Source organism: Rutilus rutilus (assembly GCF_951802725.1).
Source record: "Rutilus rutilus genome assembly, chromosome: 17".
NCBI classification, from domain to species: Eukaryota; Metazoa; Chordata; class Actinopteri; order Cypriniformes; family Leuciscidae; genus Rutilus; species Rutilus rutilus.
The window spans coordinates 28330335-28351639 of record NC_140230.1 but is presented as its reverse complement, the minus strand read 5'-3'; the positions used below and the strand labels follow the sequence as shown (position 1 = coordinate 28351639).

Sequence of the window (21305 nt, the reverse complement as noted above, 5' to 3'; positions counted from 1 at the left end):
AAATACGATAAATCGTGCAGCCCTAGCTCACACTACTTCTGACAAGAACAACAAATGGATTTGCTACACTCTCATCCAGCGTTGACAGCCTCGAGCTTTTGCTTTGCGACAACTGTTTTTAAGAAAGACTATGTAATATTTTTGTCAGTGTCATTCATTAATTTTTCTGTCTGAATAAGAGTAAAGTATACTGAAATGACATAAAATTGTACACATTGTAAGACTAAACTTTTCATGTTTTTCTTTTTCGTCATAATGTGAATTAAACTTCATATACTTATGAAGATTAATATACATAACATAAACACCCAATACACCATAAACAATTGGCTACTTATCAAAAATGTAAATGATTCTTTAACGTGAAAACTGATACAATATCGTGAGGTAAAATATTGCAATATTTGGAAGTGTGCAACACGATGTGTTTTGTATTGCAGGTGTCTGCATGGGGAGGATACGTCTTCATCATCAACCTGATTCCCCTCCATGTTTTTGTGCTGCTCCTTATGCAGCGCTTCAGCAGGAGGCTTTACATCGGTGAGTCACCTGTGTTGTGTGTATGTTTGTGTGAGCATCTCGGTTTCCTGTATGAAGTACACACTTCATCGCCCACACAATCACGCTGCGTAGTGCTTGTTCTCCCGCACAATAACGAAGCGTGAACCAGCTTTTTCCCACTTGCTTTTTGATTTGGAAATGCAGAGACTCTTGCGCAGGCGTGGTCGCTAAGCGTTCGTCTATCTTCACATTGACAGCAGCATTTAAAGTTGACGTTGATGTTTAATGACATTTTTTTTCCGCCCACTTTACTTTTTTTCACAACCAATCATAAGCAGCGCTGTTCGGAGGATACATGGATCCTCATGTTGCATAAAAAAAACCTTTGGCTCCACATCCACAGTCTTAAATGACAAAACAACATGCTAACTGTGAATTAGGACCTCTGCTAGCATGAATAAGCTTGCCACTTCTGCAAGGTGAAAAAAAAGACACCAGTTCTTTTCCTTCAAGAGTCCTCTTTTGTCTTTGACAGATTATGCCAATTTTTAAGTGGATGAATAATTAAAGGTGCAATGTTTTTGTGAGGCTACTGAGCGAGCACTTTGATGAAAGAATGAGGCCTTGTGCCACTGGGCTAATTTTGTTTAAATCTTTATTAGCCTCTCACACTCTGCGCAGATGCCCTGTGCGAAATGCGCTACTGATGGATGCTGGGTATTAGCTCAGTTTGTCTCCGCTCTGGAAAGTTCTTGCACCTGCCGCAGGTCCCACTACAGATTTGCCATGGCCCGATTCCACATGAGTATCACTGCCACCTCTCCTAATAGATCATACTGATTAGATTAAGTAGCACTGCTCTCGGTTTATGGGGCCAGTGCTTGAACAAAGAACAGCAGTCATGTTCAGAGATGGATGAAGAATGGTGTAAAACCAGTGGGATCTGGTTATTGCATTTCTGTTTCACCTTGTCTCCTCCTAGAGTGATGTTTGCTAGCTAACAGTTTAAAGACTGTTTAATGTATGTTTTGACCTCAAAAATAGCTAGAACTATCTGGAAATCATGTCCGAACTGATTGGCTATGTCAGGAGTCACCAACCCGTCAATCGCGATCAACAAGTCGATCTTGGAAGCATTTTAAGTCGATCGCGAAGAGTTTTCAAAATCAGAGGAAAAAAAAAGTTTTTTTTATTCATTATTATTTATTAATTTAAAATGCACCATGTGTGAGCCTATTGTGTGTAGTAAATGGTGTCTAGGGGAGGGAAAGGGGTATATCTGTCCAATCAAATAGCCTATAGTTTACATATAATGTCTGTAAAACAACCGCTGACTTAAGCCTTGTTTATACTTTCGCCTGGCACCGCAGCGCGAGCCTCCGCTGACTGCGCGCGCACCTCCCCAAACAGACGAGGCATTTATACTTGACGCAACTGTTTTAGACTGAAAACCAGACCATACAACTGATTTAGACGCGTAAACTGGGTGCCGGTGTGATGAGATGTACTAATATCCGTCTGCTCGGGCAGATTCGGCTGAAAGTCGTGTGTCTTCGGATGCGGAGGCGTGCGCGCTGTTACAATGACGTCATTTTTTGCCGCGCGCGCACCTCCGCAAATGTTGAATTATAGTTGACAGTTTGTATAGTTATATACTATTTGTATAGTTAAATAAATATTTTGCTAGTGACTAACAGGCAACAAAGAATGTCAAAGTAGAACTAAATTGTGGCCTTGTTTTTTCATAATTTTATGCAAGTGGTAGATCTTGGTTTACATTTGGACTTTGGATGTGATCTTAGGCTTGAAAAGGTTGGTGACCACTGGGCTAGGTGATACTTGACTTTCAAGGGTTTCCCAAGTTGGTGTTCCAGGTTAATAATAACATCAAATCAAGATATTCAGAGTTTTGTTGTGATGTGAATAAATTGTGATGTGGGCCAGACTTTAGTTAGATACAATGGCTCGGTGAGAATTTAGCTACTTTTCCCACTGCAGGAAGTAATGCACGTTTCAGAAACTTCATAAGTAGTCCAGCATGTCAGAATAGTTTTGAATGTGTATTGACATTATCCAAAGAGATTTTGAGTTGTCAATGTTCCCCGCTCTTTCGATTTGCATGTCGCCTATCCATGTCTCATCTTAATAATACAAAACCAACAAAGTATCTAAAAGAGTGTCTTCTATCATTGTCGTTGGTGCTGCTACTATTGTTATGCACAGAAACGACACAAACTAGATTACGTCACCACAGGGTTCCCATTTATAGGTGCCAATGCAAGAGGGAAAAGTCTCTTCTGGTCTGTAGTTCCACTTCCAGGGAACCAGAACTAGATATTCAGACAGCCCTGTTTAACTCTAGACCCTGAATATTTTGTCACTGGTTAAATCAACCCATTTAATCGCTGCTTTTCACTACCTCCTTTTTCAGAGTTTTTTTTCTTTTCTTTTTCTTTCTTTCACAAAACAGCCTGTCAGCTGTCTACGAATGAGGAAGTGTTTGTGTGTCTGGAGGGCTAGGTGTGTATTGTCTCATTAGAGCATCCTATTTTGGAGTGAACATGTTCCAGTTTGGCCCTTAATTGATGTTTCTCAAAGGCTGACAGCTCATACAGTCACTTTTGTCACAAGTGGCTTCAGTTTCCTCTATTGCGCAGCTGATTCGCCATCTCATGTACCCACATTCATACCTGGACCTCTCTTCTGACAGGCTGTCAACACCTGTCTCTCAGGTAGGGGTCCACTTCACGGAGCTGTCAGTCAAGTATCGCACAGGTGACAGACTGTTGCGCTTGCCATTCTTGTAGGAATGTCTGCTCTCCATCACTGGCGTTTCAGTTTTCTCATTGTTTTGTTTTTATTGTGCAGTTTTTGTCACTTTGGATAATATGAAGGGGCAGGTTGGAAACACAATGACAGCTGGTTTAGAAATGGAGGAATATATGTATATTGTGCACTAAAATAGCTTATTTGTTGATTTTGTGTCTGTTAAACTCTAAATTCTAAGTGCAAGTAACCGCATTTACAAGACTGTATTGATAAAGGAAAACTGTTTAACGCGTTTACATGACCACACGCATAGTCTGCTTCTAAAGCATTATTGGGTTAAGAACATGTAAACACACTCAATGTAAATCCGGGACCATCATGAATGCATTAAATAGCTTCATGTCAGTTAGCAGTCATACTTTTAGCAGGCAAGTTTTTGGTTGTGCTTTAAAGAGACCTTTTTCATTTATTTTCTTAGCAGACTCTTAGCAATTTGCAAATGGGGAAAAACACACAGGCAATTAATCATAAGGAACTAACAATATTAAGTGCCTCAATGCAGGATTTGGAGCGTTTGCATCAGGAGAGTGCAAAGTGAATCTTTTTTTTTTTTTTTTTTTACATGGTGAATTAAATATTACACTACTGTTCAAATACTCACCAAAGCTGCATTTATTTGATCAAAAATACAGTAAAAATGGTAATATTGAAAATATTGCTAATTGTTTTTGTTTTTTACATTTTAAAACAATGAAGTAGAATTGTATTCCTGTGATCAAAGCTATATTTCCAGCATCATTACTCCAGTCTTCAGTGCCTCATGATCCTTCAGAAATGATTCTAATATGCTGTTTTGCTGCTCGAGAAACGTTTCTTTTTTTATCAATGTTGAAACAAGTTGCTGCTTAATATTTTTGTGGAAATTTGTCTACCTTTTTTAATGATTAGTTTAAAAATAAAAAGTTCAAAAGAACAGCATTTTGAAACAGCATTATTTATTTGAAATTGAATTAATATTATGAATTATTATTATTATTATTATTATTATTATAAATCATTAAAAAAAAAAATCACTTTTGATCAATTTAATGCATCCTTGCTGAATAAAAGTGTTAATTTGTTTCCATAAAATAAAATTTAAAACTTACGAAGTTTTAAATGGTAGTGTACATTACATTTATGCATTTAGCAGAAGTGACTTGCAGTCGAGGAACATAATCAATTGGTCACAGGGATGAGGATAGTTTACCCAAAAATGATAAAATACTGTCATTTACTCTGCCTCATGTTGTACTAGACCTGCATATATATATATATATATGTGGAACAGAAAAGAAGATATTTTGAAGAATTGTGCTGGTCGCTGCAGTTTTGGTAAATTAGGCATTTAAAAGAATGCAAAAGCACAATAAAAGCTGACTGATGCTCTATATTCCAAGTCTTCTGAAACCATATAATAGTTTTATCTGAGGAACAGGCTAAGATTAAAGTCATAACTTTTTCAAGTCTTCAGAAAACTTGGAAATAGTTTTATAGACCATATTCAGGTTACTTTATGGTGCTTTTGTGTCATGTGTTTTTTAAGCTTGACTGACTCATCATCAGTCACTGTTCGTTGTAATTGCATGGAAGACTTCAACCGGCACATTTTCTTCAGAATTACTCCTTTTGTGTTCCACTGAAAAGAGTAAGTCCTACGGGGTTGGAACGTAAGTCAATATTGACAGAATTGTAATTTTTAGGTGACCCATCCTTTTAAGTGGTCACATAAGAAGATTTTTTTTAGATGCAATGACCATCTAGGGCTATTATTCTCACTTTCTTTGTTTCTTTTTATCTCAGCCTACAGCACCTTTTATATAGTGGGGTTGGTGCTGTCCATGCAGATCCCCTTCGTAGGCTTCCAGCCCATCAGGACGAGTGAACACATGGCTGCTGCAGGTAAGACCGGTTTGCCTCCATTCTTCATTAACTGTTGCTCATTTATACCGATTTAAAAGCAGCACTCTCAACTCAAATCCATAAAGCCATGAGGGCAATCATTTACATCACATCCAATCAGCAGCAGTACTTCATGACCATGTGTGTGAGAGCAGAGTAAATGGGCTAATGGGTCATTTGTGTTTGCAGGTGTATTTGCTTTACTTCAGGCTTACGCCTTCCTGCAGTATCTGAAGGACAGACTCACCAGACAGGAGTTCCAGACACTGTTCTTTCTGGGCGTTTCTATGGCTGCAGGGGCGGTTTTCCTTACTGTTATTTACCTGACTTACACAGGTGAGTGCAAAAGGACAACAGCTGCATTTAATCTGAACAATTTAAAATCTTTGAAAAAAAAAAAAATCTGCCAAAAATTCAGACTTAAAATAGGTATTTGCTTGGATATCAGTTAGGGGAGAGTGGGGTAAAATGTACATCCTTTTGGGCAAGGAGAAGTGAAAATTAATATTCTAATTTCAGATGATAGCAAACATCCTGAAATATAAGAAATCCTCTATTACTACAAACATGAAAAAACAAGATAGCCTTACACACTCAACCTTTTTTGAATGGTCTTGTAATTCGGGAATGTGAACGACTTATACTATCGTTTGGGGTTGTTAGTATTTTTTATAATCTTAGTTGTATGAGTCGCAAGATTATTCTCACCAAAGCTGCTTTTATTTGATGAAAATACAGGAAAATAAATAATATTAGGAAATTTTAAAAGTTATTTTTAATTATAACATGTTAAAATGTTTAAAAAAAAATCTATGATGCTACATTTTTAGCAGCCATTACTCCAGTCTTCAGTGTCACATGATCATTCAGAAGTCTTTCTTATATGCTGCTTTGTTGCTCAAAGAATATTTCTTATTATTATCAGTGTTTAAAACAGTTGTATTATCAATTTTGTAAACTGATTATGATGAGGCCTATATAAATATTTGGTTACATGTTAAAAATGATGCCTTTTTTGAATGGTCTGGCACAGATTTGTCCACTGACATATCTTACCCCACTCTCTATTGAAAGGTCACTACTGTGACAGGAAGAATAGTTTTTTTTTTTAATGCCCCACTATTTTGCAAGATTGTCAGTAAATAGATTGCACCATAATAAATTGTCGCCTGCGTGATTTGCAGTATAAAAAGCCGTTTTTTTTTTTTCCAGTGTAATATTAAAAAAGTCCAATGCTGTTTGCTTGTCAAGTAGAGGACACAACGCTGATGGACTATGAAACCCTTTTTTTATTTAATTTTTTTACACATCACCCTTGATGGCATTGAGATGGCAAACTTTTTTATATTCTGTCCTTGTCTAAATCATCCAAACCAAACAGCTTTCAGTGAGGGAAGGAAAAAGAAAAACATCCACGTCATTGCATCCAATTCTCTGCCTTCTCACCTGAGTACGGTGTGACTTCATGACCTCAGCCTCTTAACACCACACCTCTGCCGGCATATATGAAGTCAGGGTGATTTGCTTGTATTCCCGTCGTACCGGAGGCTTTCATTAATCTTTCTGCTGCAGGGCCTCGTCTGCAGAAGGCCTCTGAGATCTCATTAAGCACTTCCCTCCGCTCTCCACACTGCTTTTCAAACTGAGCGCAGTCTCGCGGTGCAGATTAATTGAAAATGTTGCTGGCTGTATGTGTGGTATTAAGGTTCACTGGACGTAGTCCAAGCTCATCAGTGCCTCAGAAGCTGCTTGAAAGTGCTCTTGAGTCAGTAATGGTCGGGTGGTTTGCGTGTGCCTGTTATCGTTTAATCACTCTGTTGTGTTCTTGTGCTTTTCAGGGTACATTGCTCCTTGGAGTGGGCGTTTTTACTCTCTCTGGGACACAGGGTAAGAATGCTGAATAGTTTACATCGCATACACTTTTTTTTTTTTTTTTTGGTGCTCGGTCGTACAAGTGAGTTGCTAATAGCTCTTTAGCACACCCTGTTAAATGGCTTAACAACAAAAGAGCTGATTTTGTCACAGATTTATATCTGTAAGCAGGTTCTTAGGCCGACTTCAATTATGTCTGAATAGCTGCATTCAGTTGATATTCATTCACACCACCAATGAAACCCCGCTGCTAGTGCACGAGCATGTGGTACTTTGCTGTTATGACTAATTGTTATTATAATAACATTTTTGGGAGGGATTAATCGAATTTAGTTTAATCTCACAAAGCTTAAAGACCCCCTGTGGTGAAAATCAAGTTTTTAATGTTTATATGTCTATGTGGTGTTTCAAATATGCTTTAAGACAAACCTTGTGAAAATTCATCAGTCAACCCCATTGCTGAGTATTTTCTCCTTAAAGCTGCAGCGAACCAAAGACCGTATCAAAAACGCAGTTTGAAATCTGCCTTGTTCTCTTCCACATCACAAATATGTTGTTTAAATATGTCATTTTGGTGATCAAAGATGAGTTTTAAGGGATACAATTATTGACTACAGGGGGACTTTAAGAAATGTCTGGGTCATATTTCACTCCAGAATCTTAAAATAAATCACAATTTTTGATTTAATAGTTTGGTTGAATCTCACTATTTAGTATGGTGAAAGTTGCTGCTGTGACATAAAACTTTTCAGGACTTTAATTTGTGTATCACCACAAACAGAAGTGAAAAAGATCATACAGCTGTGGACCAGACTGCTTGAAACACGCTCAATAGGTCAGGTTGTCGTTGCTGATAGGCCTGTATCGTAATCTTGGTTATTTATTCAATTATTTTGGCACCCCTGTGGCAATGTTTGTACCTTTTTACTTTGCAGCCACAAAAACCATTTGCTTTTTGCCGGCTGCTTTTTGTTCTTTGCCCTCAGTGAAACGTCGCCCATCAGAAATTCATAAATGTGTAACTCCCTTAATGCAGCAGCTCTGCAGGGAGACCCACAGTCCTGTCGAGCTCTCGCGGTGCGCAGTCAGCCATCTGCGTTTCTGTCAGCACCTATACGGAAGGTCAGGTCGTCAGATAATGATCACTAGAACACTGAGTCACCAAAATTGAGCGTAGTAATGCAGCAAAATTGAGAGGAAGAACAGCAGCGCAACTCCACAACAAGCAGACCCGTTTTAACACAAACTGGGAGGTTTTCAATTTGCCCAAAAGTATTGACATTGTTTCTCTTACTGGGTTCGGTTTCATTTCTTTTTTAATGCAAACTTTAGTTCTTAGAGCGTGAAACTTTTTGTTTGCTGTTGAAGATGCTTTTTGCTGACCTAAAGTTGGCTGGTTTGAAATTTTTTTTTGGGACTCTCGAAACCGACACAACCCAATGGAGCTCTTTTCTGAAACATTTCTGAGATGGGTTTTAAAGTCAATATGAAATTAAAATTGAATTTATGGTGTGTGACTGTCTTTGTAATCTTTCATTTTTGTTCTTCCTCTAAAACGACTTGTCTTTTTGTCTGACGTCACCTGGGTTGTGCCAGCTTAGTTCATGTTAACCAAGAGCCAAACAGCTATTTTGGTGTTAATGTGAGTTTCATTTGCAACATTTTTACATACAGTAGTAAGTTAACAAAGCCCTCCCTGCTTGTTATCCTCAGATATGCAAAGATCCACATCCCCATCATTGCATCGGTGTCAGAGCACCAGCCCACCACCTGGGTCTCCTTCTTCTTTGACCTGCACATCCTGGTCTGCACCTTCCCAGCAGGCCTCTGGTTCTGCATCAAGAACATCAATGATGAGCGAGTCTTTGGTGAGACGATGTGCCTGTATTCAGTTCGATTCATATTGATCTGTATAGCACTTTTTTTCACAGAACAGCTTTACAGAAAATGCATGTCTGTTACCTTCTCAACTCAGACGTGTTGGCTTTCTTGTTGCTTTTTTATTCATCAGTGTATGTCTTGACAGATTGACTGTTGAAGTAACAATTATTTATTTATGTAATACATATTTAATTTATTTAACATGAGTTAAAAACCTGTAAGGGGTAATTAAATGTAACAAATCATGTAAAAAAAAAGAAAAACGTGAAGGAAAGCAAAACTTTAATATTTTCTCAAACTTTGATAATTGCCTTAATCTTTTAAACAACTGAAAAGATAGTGGTCAAACTACATTTTATAAAAACTAACCTGTCAAGTTCATAATAAATATTACATCAGCAAATGAGTCAAATTAGACGACTACAGGGACTCATCTCAGGCTCACTCATTTAACTGTCCATCTATTGCCAAAATTATGAAAAAATGATCAGACAAAATATTGCAAATATTCAAATCCATAATGTCAGAATCAGAATGTGTAGTTTGTGTATAAAAATGTAAGTCAAAACCAGCATGTTGAACAATGTTCATTCTCATAATGTTTATTCTCTTTAACATGCAGTGTGAAGTATTTCACTCAGTTCCCTGATCATTCTGATTCAATTTCAGCGAGTGAGGAACAAATTTACTTCCTCACTTGCGTTATGTATTAGGTATGGTATCGTCTCTGATAGACAGCATGTTGAAGCCGCTCAGGCCGCCATCTTCTCCCTCTTCTCGGGAAGCGATGACAGTCAAAACATCCAGTTGTGTGTGCACTTCCTGAACCTCTCTGCTTTTTGGAAAAACTACCAAGTATTGTGCACGTTATTTTTATTTTTTTGACAGACATCTATTGTCGTGATATTAAAATGATGTGGTTTTGAAAACATGTATTGAAAGGTAATAATTATTTCTTAGCCGGCAAGTATTCAATGAAGTGATTGATGCCCATGAGTGTATTGTTTTAAGTTCTCATTTTCCAACCGACAGCCAGCCTAAGTTTTTGACGGACATGCTAAGGTGCATAAGGGGTGAACTGTTTTTTTTTTTTTTTTTTTGGGTGGTAATTTCATTGACTTTTGAAAATTAAGTTCAGTTTTCACCAGGAAAGGTGTGGTTTTGATGCACAAAGTTGTTTTTATTTTCTCAATGCAGATCCTATGGTAAATAATAGTGAAAAATCATTTAAAAACTTTTCCATTATTACCCTTTAGCATATGTCTATACATGTGTGTATATGTATATACATGTATACATATGTGTGTGTTTTATATATATATATATATATATATATATATATATATATATATATATATATATATATATATATATATATATATATAAAACACACACATGTGTATACATGTATATACATATGCTAAAGGGTAATAATGGAAAAGTTTTAAAATGATTTTTATAATATATATATTATAATATGATATAATATATTTATTTATTTATGTTAACAAAATATCAATCCACACAAGCATTTTACAAATATATTATTATTATAATAAGACTCTGTCTTTCGGTTGATGTCTTTGACTTTTTTTTTTAATACAAGATTTCTCCCACTAACCTTGGAATCATTTTAAGCCTTCGTTTATAAAAGTCCTCATAAAATAATGATCTATAGAATAAAAAATATCAAATGAATTGCTATCAGGGTAAATTCCACTGTCTTTTCTGTAAGAAAAAAAAAACTACATTTTGAGTCTCCAGAAGTGCGACTAAACATCCTTGAGTTCATATCTCTCAGCAGACTGTTTATTCTGAACAATATTAAGTTGTGGTGATGATTGTATCCTGTTTGTACACTCACTGCTATTTTGATGTCTGCTATGAGCATTTCAATATGTGGAGGCGCTTGGGAACAGAACGCATTGAATTAGTCTCAGTCCCCAGAAGAGTTTGTGTTATTTTTCAATGGCTGTCATGGAGTTACTGAAGTCTCTCACTAGAACAAACAAGGGAACTTGAACAGACGACATGTTGCTACATGTTCAAAGGCCCACTTCCGTGTTTTTCAATTTCTCTCTGGAGTTATCCAGTACAGAACTATAAACACTACACTGCAGTGCTACATTGTCTTCTGGAAGCATAACTGATGTTTTCTCCATCGCCCCCTAGTGGCTCTATATGCCATCAGCGCAGTGTACTTTGCTGGTGTGATGGTGCGTCTGATGCTGACACTCACCCCAGTGGTGTGCATGCTGTCAGCCATCGCCTTCTCCAGTGTGTTTGAGCACTACCTGGGCGATGATATGAAGCGCGAGAACCCGCCGGCTGAGGACAGCAGTGATGAGGACGACAAGAGGAATCAGGGGAACCTCTACGATAAGGTGAGTGAAGGGTCAAACGTCAGGCCAAGGACCCCTTGGTGGATAAAGTGTCGCAGTTTTAAGCCTGCCTTACAAAAATGTGCATGGTACCAAATTAATGAATTTAAATAATATATATAAAATAATAATAATAATTATTATTATTATTATTATTATTATTATTATTGTCATTGTTCATGCATTTAAATGATATTTATAAAAATGGTCATTGTCATTTAATGATGTTTATTATTATTATTATTATTATTATTATAACAACTGTGATTACTTTTTGACAATAGTTTGAGATCAAACACCAGACCCCTGTTGAAGACACTTAGTTGGTTTATAGGAAATGGTTTGTTGTTACTGAGAACAGAATGGTGATTGGTGGGTAGCTTGTTTGTAGCTCATCTGTATTTTGTCTGATTGGTGTGTCCATGTGCATTTGCAGGCCGGCAAAGTCCGAAAGCACGTGTCGGAGCAGGACCGGCCAGAAGAGGGTTTGGGCCCCAACATTAAAAGCATTGTTACCATGTTAATGCTGATGCTCTTGATGATGTTTGCGGTGCACTGCACGTGGGTCACCAGCAACGCCTACTCCAGTCCCAGTGTAGTGCTGGCATCGTACAACCATGATGGGTAAGAGCACCTTCATGCGGCCTATATCTTGTTTAAAAGAAGGAATATTGGAGTTATTGATTTTTCCTCATTCATTTATAATAACCTTCAGATCACGCAACATTCTGGATGATTTCCGTGAAGCGTATTACTGGCTCAGGCAGAATACAGATGAACACGCTCGAGTCATGTCCTGGTGGGACTACGGATATCAGATAGCCGGCATGGCCAACCGCACCACGCTGGTGGACAACAACACGTGGAATAACAGCCACATAGCACTGGTGAGGACAGACATTACAATGGGAGCTGATTTGCTATCATTTAAAGGGATATTTCACCGCTGGAAAGATGAACGTGTATTTAAATTTGGGTAATTTATGTAGTAGAAATGTGAAATTGTTTTAGAAGTTGGTGCCTTCTAGACTGAGAAAAGCCAGAAAATGTATTTTTGGCTCATGTGGATGAAAGACAACAACTCCCAGAATGCACTTGCTTCACTGCCCTACGAGGCCACTCCCAAACCACGCCTACCGGTTACAGAGGGCAGTATGGGAAGAAATGATACAACTAGGCTACTAGTTGACTCGAAATTGAAAAGACGCCGTTTTATCGTGAGATCCCACCCTCTATGGGCGGGTTGAAAACATGCGGAACCAGCTCCTACTACTGGCTGTAGTCTCTGAACTCTGGCCAAAAAAGCCTCCGATGACACAAAATAACGATTTTTGCGTCATCTGAGTTTTTTTTCCAGAGACAAAATACAGAAATCTCTTGTCTCAGGGGGACATGAGGGAGGGAAGCACGGTCATTCGAAAATACTAAAGGGTTTCTACTGATACAAAGCTTAATACTAATCAGTGAAGTATCCCTTTAAGAATAAATGTAGACTTTTTTTTTTAACAAGAAGAAATGAACTGCTTTTGACATGGCATCAGTGCTTTGTCTCAGTAGTATCTTGAGGACACTGAAAGATCGCCATCAATATTCTGTTCCTTCTGCAGGTCGGTAAAGCCATGTCCTCCAACGAGAGTGCAGCCTATGAGATAATGAAGTCCTTGGATGTGGATTACGTTCTGATCATCTTTGGGGGAGTGATTGGATACTCGGGCGACGACATTAACAAGTTCCTGTGGATGGTGCGCATCGCTGAGGGGGAGCATCCTAAAGATATCCGGGTCAGTGTCAATGTCATTCCTGGCCTTTGTATGTCCAGTGTGCTATATTTTTGTAATAATTATAGATTAGGGATGGGCAATTATAATTTTCAATATGAAAATTATAATCGCCCATCCATAATCTATAATGAGATATATATATATATATATATATATATATATAGATAGATAGATAGATAGATAGATAGATAGATAGATAGATAGATAGATAAAAAAAAAAAAAATTAACAACAATTTATAATTTTCTTTTAGTATAATTTTTTTCTTTCTGAGAATAGTGTATTTGTAAAGGCAAGGAGATTAGTTGTTTTTTCATTATTGAATTTGTAATAAAGGAAAAATATTAGAGATGGGCAGGGTTGTTTTCTAGTTGTTTGAAGAGAAAAAAACTATAATGAAGTCAGCTAGTTCAAGCTTTTTATTTCTTTAATCTACTTTTTTTTTTACAATTATTTTATTAGATGTCTGGTGTGCTATATCTAGTCATAGATTAGGGAAGGGCAATCATAATGTTCTTTTAATTTATTCATTTTTTAATAGCAATTTATAATTTTCTTTTAGTATATTGGTTTTGTTTTTACTTATTTCCCTTTGTTGCTCAGAATAGTGTTTCTGAAAAGGTAAAGGAACTAATTGTTGTATTGTATGTAAAAGGGTCTGCTCACATGACATCGTTTTCAACAAAGACCGGAAAACTTTTTATGCATTTTTGCTGTTCATTTAAATGACGATTGGCGTTTTGGGGACCTGAAAATGCAAACTTTTCAAAGTGCAAGTTTAAAAAAAAAAAACGATACCATTATCGCCTGTGAAAAATGTGTATTTGTGAAAATGCATGTTACTTGTTCAGTCCATGGGTGACATAGATGACATCGCCAACTACTGGCCTGGTAGCATAATACAGCCTTTTTAATAGTTTTCATGTATCCGTGTGAACGTTGACAACGTTGTCATCTGTATGTGAAAAACTTTCCGGTTTTAGCACATTGTCGTTGTGTAAACGTACCCTAATTCAGTCCAGTTAAAAGACCAGAGTTTGTATTGAAAATAGAAAATAGATATCTTTTTTTAGGTGTTTTATCATCATTTTTTTACCTGAATTTGTGCCATGAAAATGGTATGGCATTGAAAACAAACACCAGTGTTTTTGTAGGAGTGCTGTAGAGCTTCTCTGACAGGATTTGATCATGCTGATGGTGTGCTGTGCTTTAGCATGCCGCTAGACTGTCACGGAAACTCTCTCTGAGATGTTGCGTCTCTAAATTAATCCTCTAACGCTCCGCCACTACAGAAATTAATAAAGCTTTATGTAACATTCACTGTCTTTTACAAAACATTTCAAGACAGTTACTGTTTCAGGGCTTTCAGGTCGCCCACAGTGAGAAATGTATATTATACATAATTCACATGTTTCGGATATTTGCTGTTTTTTTGAGGTGTCTTTTTGTTCTTTTGTAGGAAAGTGATTACTTCACACCGCAGGGAGAGTTTCGAGTGGATAAGGCCGGCTCTCCCACCCTGCTCAACTGCCTGATGTACAAGATGTCTTACTACCGCTTTGGGGAAATGCAAGTGAGTGCTTTTTCCTTTTAATTCAGGTGGTCTATACATTAATTGTGTTGCAACAACAATGGCTGATCCTTTAGCTATCACCATTGTGCCCTTCTGATAGTGTAGTAATGTGTATATAGATAAAAACTAACAGCAAATGCCTCTCTCCCGCAGCTGGACTTCCGCACACCCCCTGGATTTGACCGGACACGGAACGCAGAGATCGGCAACAAGGACATCCGTCTGAAACACTTGGAGGAGGCGTTTACCTCTGAGCACTGGCTGGTGCGCATCTACAGGGTGAAGAAGCAAGAGAACCGACAGGCGCTGGACCACAAGCTCCGCAACATCGCAGCCAAGCAGAAGTACACCTCAAAAAAGGTTCTTCCCTCTAGATTCCATTAGAACAGCGTCATTATTTAATGATGTGAGACTGTGTAACTTGAGAGTTTTCAATACATAATAGAATTATAGCTTAATGGGGCATTTTCAGGACATGCAAATTAGAGGTTCTGACAAAATATTAAATAATTTGAATGTGAGTCAATGTCTTTTTTTTTTCTTTTTTTTCTTTTGTTTTTTTGTTATTGCATGAATCAGCGTTTGTGAATAAATCTTTAAAATGAATGATTCAATGACCAACTTTTTGAAACACTCATTTGTCGCCACCTCCTGGCGGAATGACAGAATTTCCTTTCTTTTTTTGGGTGAACTGTCCCTTTTGGTCTACCATGTCCATGTAGCCTTTTAAATAATGATACTTAATAATTGTAATTAATAAAATTAATTGTTATAATAATAGCTATACAATCGCCTGTTATGATCGGTTATTTCAAATGTAATTAACTTGTTTCTTTTCATGGTTCACAGACAGCCAAAAGGAAGAGGGGATACATCAAAAACAAGTTGGCTCTGAAAAAAGGCAAGAAACTGAACAAGAAGTCTGTTTAGCTATTGAATGAAAACGTTGAGAATGGAAAAAAGAGGAAAACAAAAGACAAGGAAAAGTGCAACTAGTAAGTAATCCACCAATCAAAAAGAAGAACAAACATGTTGTCTGGCGCCGCCCACCTGAGAACGTTTGATTGGAGGCTGTTGGTCCTGCGATTGCCATGATGATGCGGAGGTTCCACGAGCGGTTGGAGGATGGGGATCCTGTAGTTTTAATCTGACAACTCTGGACTTAATTTGTTCTTGTTCTTTTTTTTGTTTTTTCTTTTGTACTTGAATATGCTGGTGAAGCGAGAAGCGCTGCCCGTGTCTCAAACAGCAGGCACTTTTTTTCTTTCTTTTTTTGTGGTACAGTTTAATATAATACAACCGAATGCTAAAACAACCAACAAATATTAATTCATTAAGCTCAGTGAACCTTGGAGCACCAAAGAGATTTTTTTTTTTTGTCTTGTCAGAGCCTGTAATAAATTGTTACCTTTTGATTATAAAACCATTTAAAAATAAAATCTGAGGAATATGGAGCCGTCTGCTGTGCGACAGCCCCTTAAAATGCTCTCTTGGTTTTAAATGTTATCTGACAAACCCGGTTTCCATGTGACAGAATGCAGTGGGCTCTGAGTTTGAGTCTTTTTTTTCTTTCTTTTTTTCGAAGGCAGACACTGCAAAGGACTCGATTATTAGTAATGTTTAACTGTTGTGGTGATTTTTTGAATATAATTTTGTTTGTTACATCATTTTGAATGTTTTTGGTTTGTTTTTCTATTTGGTTGAAAGATTTTATGCAATAATTCTAAATTCAAATGAAGAAGAATCCGCTTTTATTTCCTTTATTGCTCATGTGTTTTGTCCAGAGGGGGCGCTGTGGCTTGGCATCTCCTGCACACACATTTGCGAAGATCAGATGTTTTTCTTGGGCCAATTAGAAATCAAAAATGTTCCCCCTCTTCCTAAACAACTGTCTGCCAGGACAAAGAGTGAATTGAATTAGTTGTAGGTTTATTAAAATGCTGCATTACTAGCCTGAATGCACTTTGTCTTAGTTCACCTTAATGTGGATCCACTACTGAGTAGCATGCAGGTGGAGAAGTGCGTATTTTTAGTGTGAATATTCCAATTTTTTTTATTATTTTTTTTACGTTGAAAGGGTGCTTCCTACAACATCCAATGGGTTTTCTTTTTTTTTTTTCTTTTTTTTTTTGGGGCTGCCATTTAAACTTTCCCCCTCTTTGTTTTCTGCCTTTCTGGTTTTCAACCCTACGTGTATTGCTTTTGCTTCATCTGTTTTCTTTTTGTAAGATAATTAGAAGGAAAATTGTTTTTTCCCCTCTTCTCCACAACATCTCCATATTATTCTTCTCAGAGGGCTCTGAATCTTAGGAGAAGGTATTTATTAATAAGAATGAATTTGAAGTTGAGAAGAGGAAAAGCTTTTCATCATAAAATGCAAAAACTGTATTTGTTTTCTTTTTCAAGTGAAATTTTATTCCATAAATTGTAAAATAAAGTTAAAAAAAAATAATTAAAAAGAGCGAGAGAAAGGCAAAGATGCTGTTTGTGAGAATGAGTTTATGCCATTTGTGATTAAAAGAATTAATGAAAGAATCTGCCTTATTCATGTCTGATTTCAAGAAATGTTTTCCATTTTGTTTGTAGTCTAAATACTATTTCTGTTAAAAGTAAAAAAAAGTGCTCATATTATGCTTTTTATTTTATTTAAGTTCCCTAATAATGATTTGCTGGTCACCTACAATAGGTTTACATGCATCCAATGTCAAAAAACACTTTCATAATATACACTGCAGCATCACCTCTTTTCTCAGTGTCTGAAATGGTTTGATAAAGGATCCAGTCTCTCTAAACCCCTCCTTTCCAAGAGCTTCCTCTGCCCTGATTGGTCAGACAGCCCAGTCTGTTGTGATTGGTCTACCGCTTACAGTGCGTGTCAGAAACAAGACACCTACCTATTACCATATATGAATTTCAGCTACCTCATGGGATTGTAAAGTGTCCATCGTATGCACACTTCAGAATCTTGCTGGTATAGTAGTAGGTCATCCGGGTACTTTTTGCCTACTCGTTTATGAGTAGGCCTACTGTGAATTTGGAATTTTTTTCACATATTGTTTTTCACCTACTATGTAGTAGGGAAGTATGCGATTTTGACAGGGATACAAACATAGGCAACAACAGAAATCATTCTGCGTATACATTCAAGCCTGTGTCCTCTCCTCATCCTTTTGAAGTGCATGCAGATTTACTTTAACAGCTCAGAAAAGAGTGTTTTCTCAACACGTCGGCAATGTGAACCAAACTCTCAGGCCTCAGCTACAACTACAGTGTTTGTTGGAGTGTCAAATTAGATGATGTTTGCGGGCAGCCAATGAAGACCATAGGCTGCCATTATGCAAATTTGTTCAAAAGTGGGTTTGTGCAGGAAGTATAAGACTGACGACTAATTTTTTTTTCTTTTGGGAGACAATAACTCCATTTGTCTTGCACTTTAATGTTTGAAACTTTGTAGACCGTTTACATTCATAAACAACTAGATCACACACCACTTTAAAGGTAATATCCGAAAAAGCATTATAGGACCAATTTTTAAAAACTGCTCAAGTCCTTCTGTACTGCATTGGTGCTGCTCTACAAGTGTCCACTAGGTGGCAGCGCTAGCACATCACACCAAGGAGGTGGTCAAGTATCCGCCGCCTTCAGAACAACTTATGCGAATCAGATGAGCTGTACATATCATGTGACTATCACTCTGGAAAATTGCGTCATTATAGCAGTCTCAAGCGAATATGTTCATCCAGGCAGGGAAAAAAAATGCCTATTTCATGATTTTAAGATGACGACACTCTAACTAGGCAAACCGTAAACCTTTGCATCGTCTTTGTTTACCCAGTTGATTTCTCATTCAGATGTAGCTGAGATAACGTTGAATTGGTTTTCATATGCATGAAATCTTATGAACTCTACTTTAATAATATTTTCTACCAGTTTTTATATTCCTGATGTGTAAATATGTCGGTTACATAGCTATTTAAATTTCTAGCTGGCTGTTGACCTTTGCTTATTTACACATCTGAAGTGTGTACACTTAACTTTGTCAGAAGTTTCTTTATTTGAAACTGTTTGGGGAATGTCATCTCATCTCTGAGGTTTACAGTAGAATCACTGTGCTGCGTTGAATCTGTGCTAATGGAGTGTTTTAATCCAAACTCAATGCCCTCTTATGCTCACTTGCACAGACAGAGATAAGCTCTGCATGCCTGTCTCAGTCAGACCCTCAAAGACACACATCTTCATTCAGTTAAGACACTAGGCCTATTATGGAAGTCACAAAAAGGAGCAAGTTACATAACTGGATGTGGTTGACTTTACCTTATTTAGATGATGTGCATGATTAAGATGTGCAAAATCAAATCAGTTGAACTGCCGTTTATTACATGAGATACATTGTAAATTGTAGCCTACTTTACATGAAAGCTGTAAACGTTGGGGTCCAATTACTTTTTTAAGCATTCGAGGCATCTATTTTTTGTAAGAACTTGGTTCATTTTATGAATAATAATATATTATGTAACAAAGCATGAACAGTAGCTAATTTTAAACACAACAAATGCCTGTATCCCACCTTGCCATGATTTTGAATGATCAACCCCAGAACCATTGCTCAAGGAACAAGCAAATATTTGTCATTATGGGAAAAGTAAGCTTCAATAACCAACATTTAGTCCCAAAATAGCTTGTACCTATTCAAAATGCTTAATGTAGCTTAAATTTGTAGCACTGTTATTATTATTATACATATTTTTATTTGATACATTTTGACCTTTTATTTGAATAATTTGAATTGACACACCCCAAAAATGACAAACCTCATAGAAAATAGAAAAGGTTTTAATGATCTGAGGTTGATCATTTTTTTAAAGGTTAAGCACTTTCAATGACCATTTGTGAAAAATAGGTCTTATTTCACACCCTATTAAAACAACTAATAGTTTTCTCTTTTCTGTCACAGAATCGTTGCTGGGTAGAAACTGAATACAATCAGATTCCCCAAAAATCTAGTACTTGTAATATTACGTCATATTACTTTCTAAAATGCTCAATCAGATTTAAGTTAGGCTACTTTATTATGAATTACATATTATTCACACAATAGCAGTAAATTATTCATTATTAATTGATTCTCCCTAATTCTTCTTTTTACTCTTTTAAATTTTCTTTTCTAAAAACATTCAACTGTGTGTCATACTGTATAGCTCTATTCACAATATAGAATGGCCATGTAAATAAATTTGTGGAGAAAAGCATGTATGAGATGAATAATTATGCAAGTTACTAAGCACTGCTGATATATAGCTGTGAAACACTGTCTTCACCATATCCATTTACCTTTACTTGGAAACTCCTGATATGTTAAGTTAATTTGCACATTTAAGTTAATAAACACTTGCACGTTCACACAATAGTGTATTTTGAGAAGAAATTAAATTGTCAAAAAGTCAAATTTCTGAAGAGCAGCTTTTTAGAAATCAACTTTTAACTTTTAATCAGCATTTAATGAATAGTTCAGATAAGTGACTGAAACGCATGCATATCACTGACCTTGCTAAATCATGAAGGAAAAAATACATTTGCACGTGATTTTAAAATCCATTCCATCAAATATCCATTTTATTCTTTCTTCAGGTGTGAGAGACTCGACTGAAGCACAATACTGTCATCGAATGGTAAGATTGATTCAGTCATTCAAATAATACATAAGAACATGAGGGGTGAGGTCTCTTGAACATGAATACATACTCCTCACATACTATAGCCGCTCTGTGCTCACTGGTCTCAAATAACCAGAATACTCTATGGTTGTTCTAAAATAATAGCTATCGGTTATTTGTGTTATATACTCTCTGATACAGATGCTACATCTCTTCTGTGTGAAAATTCACTTTACTGTAGTATTGATTACCAGAAGTAATATTCAAAAATAAAGATATTGCACAAGGTCACACAATTCAGGCCTCCACATCCAAATCTTCATCGTCCGGAGGGGCTTTTGAGGTATTTTAACCACCCTTGAGTCTTTTTGTTTTTGGCACCTTTCATTCTCCGTACGACAAGTTGGAGAAAAGGATCAATGTCTTTCCCTGCGGCTTGAGTCCCATTGGTTGACCAGCCCCCCCGTTTACATGGCCACTCCCATCTGTGGGGCGGGGTGGGGGGTGGGGGTGGCTGTGACGGACCGGAATCATGTGGCTCCAGCTTTTCTTCATCACTTCGTCTTCCATAGAGGATTGTGGTACACCCATCCTTCCCCCTGCGGGAAATTAAAGGACAGAATCAAATGTTAGACATGCTAGATCTGATATGAGAACCAATATCCTGCATGACTCTGGAGCTAATCAAAAGAGGCGGGACGTGAAGGGAAATTAATAATATTCGGCCCCGTCTCAAACATGGTGAAAATGTAAAATGCTGTATTGAGGGTGAATTGTGACCACTTAGATGGGTGCTTCTGAGCCCCCTTTTAAATCATGAATTTGGCTCACAATTACACACTACCATTTAAAATGTGGCTTCAGTAAGAGTTTTTTAAACACTCTTTATTCAGCAAGGATACACTGAATTGACAAAGACTGACAAAGACTTCTACATTGTTACAAAAGAATAT

At 37.0% G+C, this 21305-nt stretch overlaps 2 protein-coding genes across 3 annotated transcripts in view; one reads left to right on the top strand and one right to left on the bottom strand.

Annotated features, from left to right (window-relative positions):
* The window catches only part of stt3b (STT3 oligosaccharyltransferase complex catalytic subunit B), a 49833-nt gene extending 32606 nt beyond the window's left edge, over positions 1-17227 (top strand). Inside the window, exons 5-16 of the mRNA XM_084384734.1 lie at positions 441-540; positions 5113-5211; positions 5401-5547; positions 7050-7098; positions 8797-8951; positions 11137-11348; positions 11782-11969; positions 12061-12232; positions 12953-13126; positions 14585-14698; positions 14852-15058; positions 15548-17227. Coding sequence (XP_084240860.1) covers positions 441-540; positions 5113-5211; positions 5401-5547; positions 7050-7098; positions 8797-8951; positions 11137-11348; positions 11782-11969; positions 12061-12232; positions 12953-13126; positions 14585-14698; positions 14852-15058; positions 15548-15628 — 1698 coding nt within the window. The 3' untranslated portion in view covers positions 15629-17227. The remainder of the gene's footprint in view (positions 1-440; positions 541-5112; positions 5212-5400; positions 5548-7049; positions 7099-8796; positions 8952-11136; positions 11349-11781; positions 11970-12060; positions 12233-12952; positions 13127-14584; positions 14699-14851; positions 15059-15547) is intronic.
* Positions 17228-20159: 2932 nt separating this feature from the next.
* Positions 20160-21305, bottom strand: part of osbpl10b (oxysterol binding protein-like 10b) — a 50166-nt gene continuing 49020 nt past the window's right edge. For both annotated transcript variants that reach the window (XM_084385785.1, XM_084385784.1), the window contains one exon: positions 20160-20951. In XM_084385785.1, the coding sequence (XP_084241911.1) occupies positions 20907-20951 (45 nt within the window). In that variant the 3' untranslated portion in view covers positions 20160-20906. The remainder of the gene's footprint in view (positions 20952-21305) is intronic.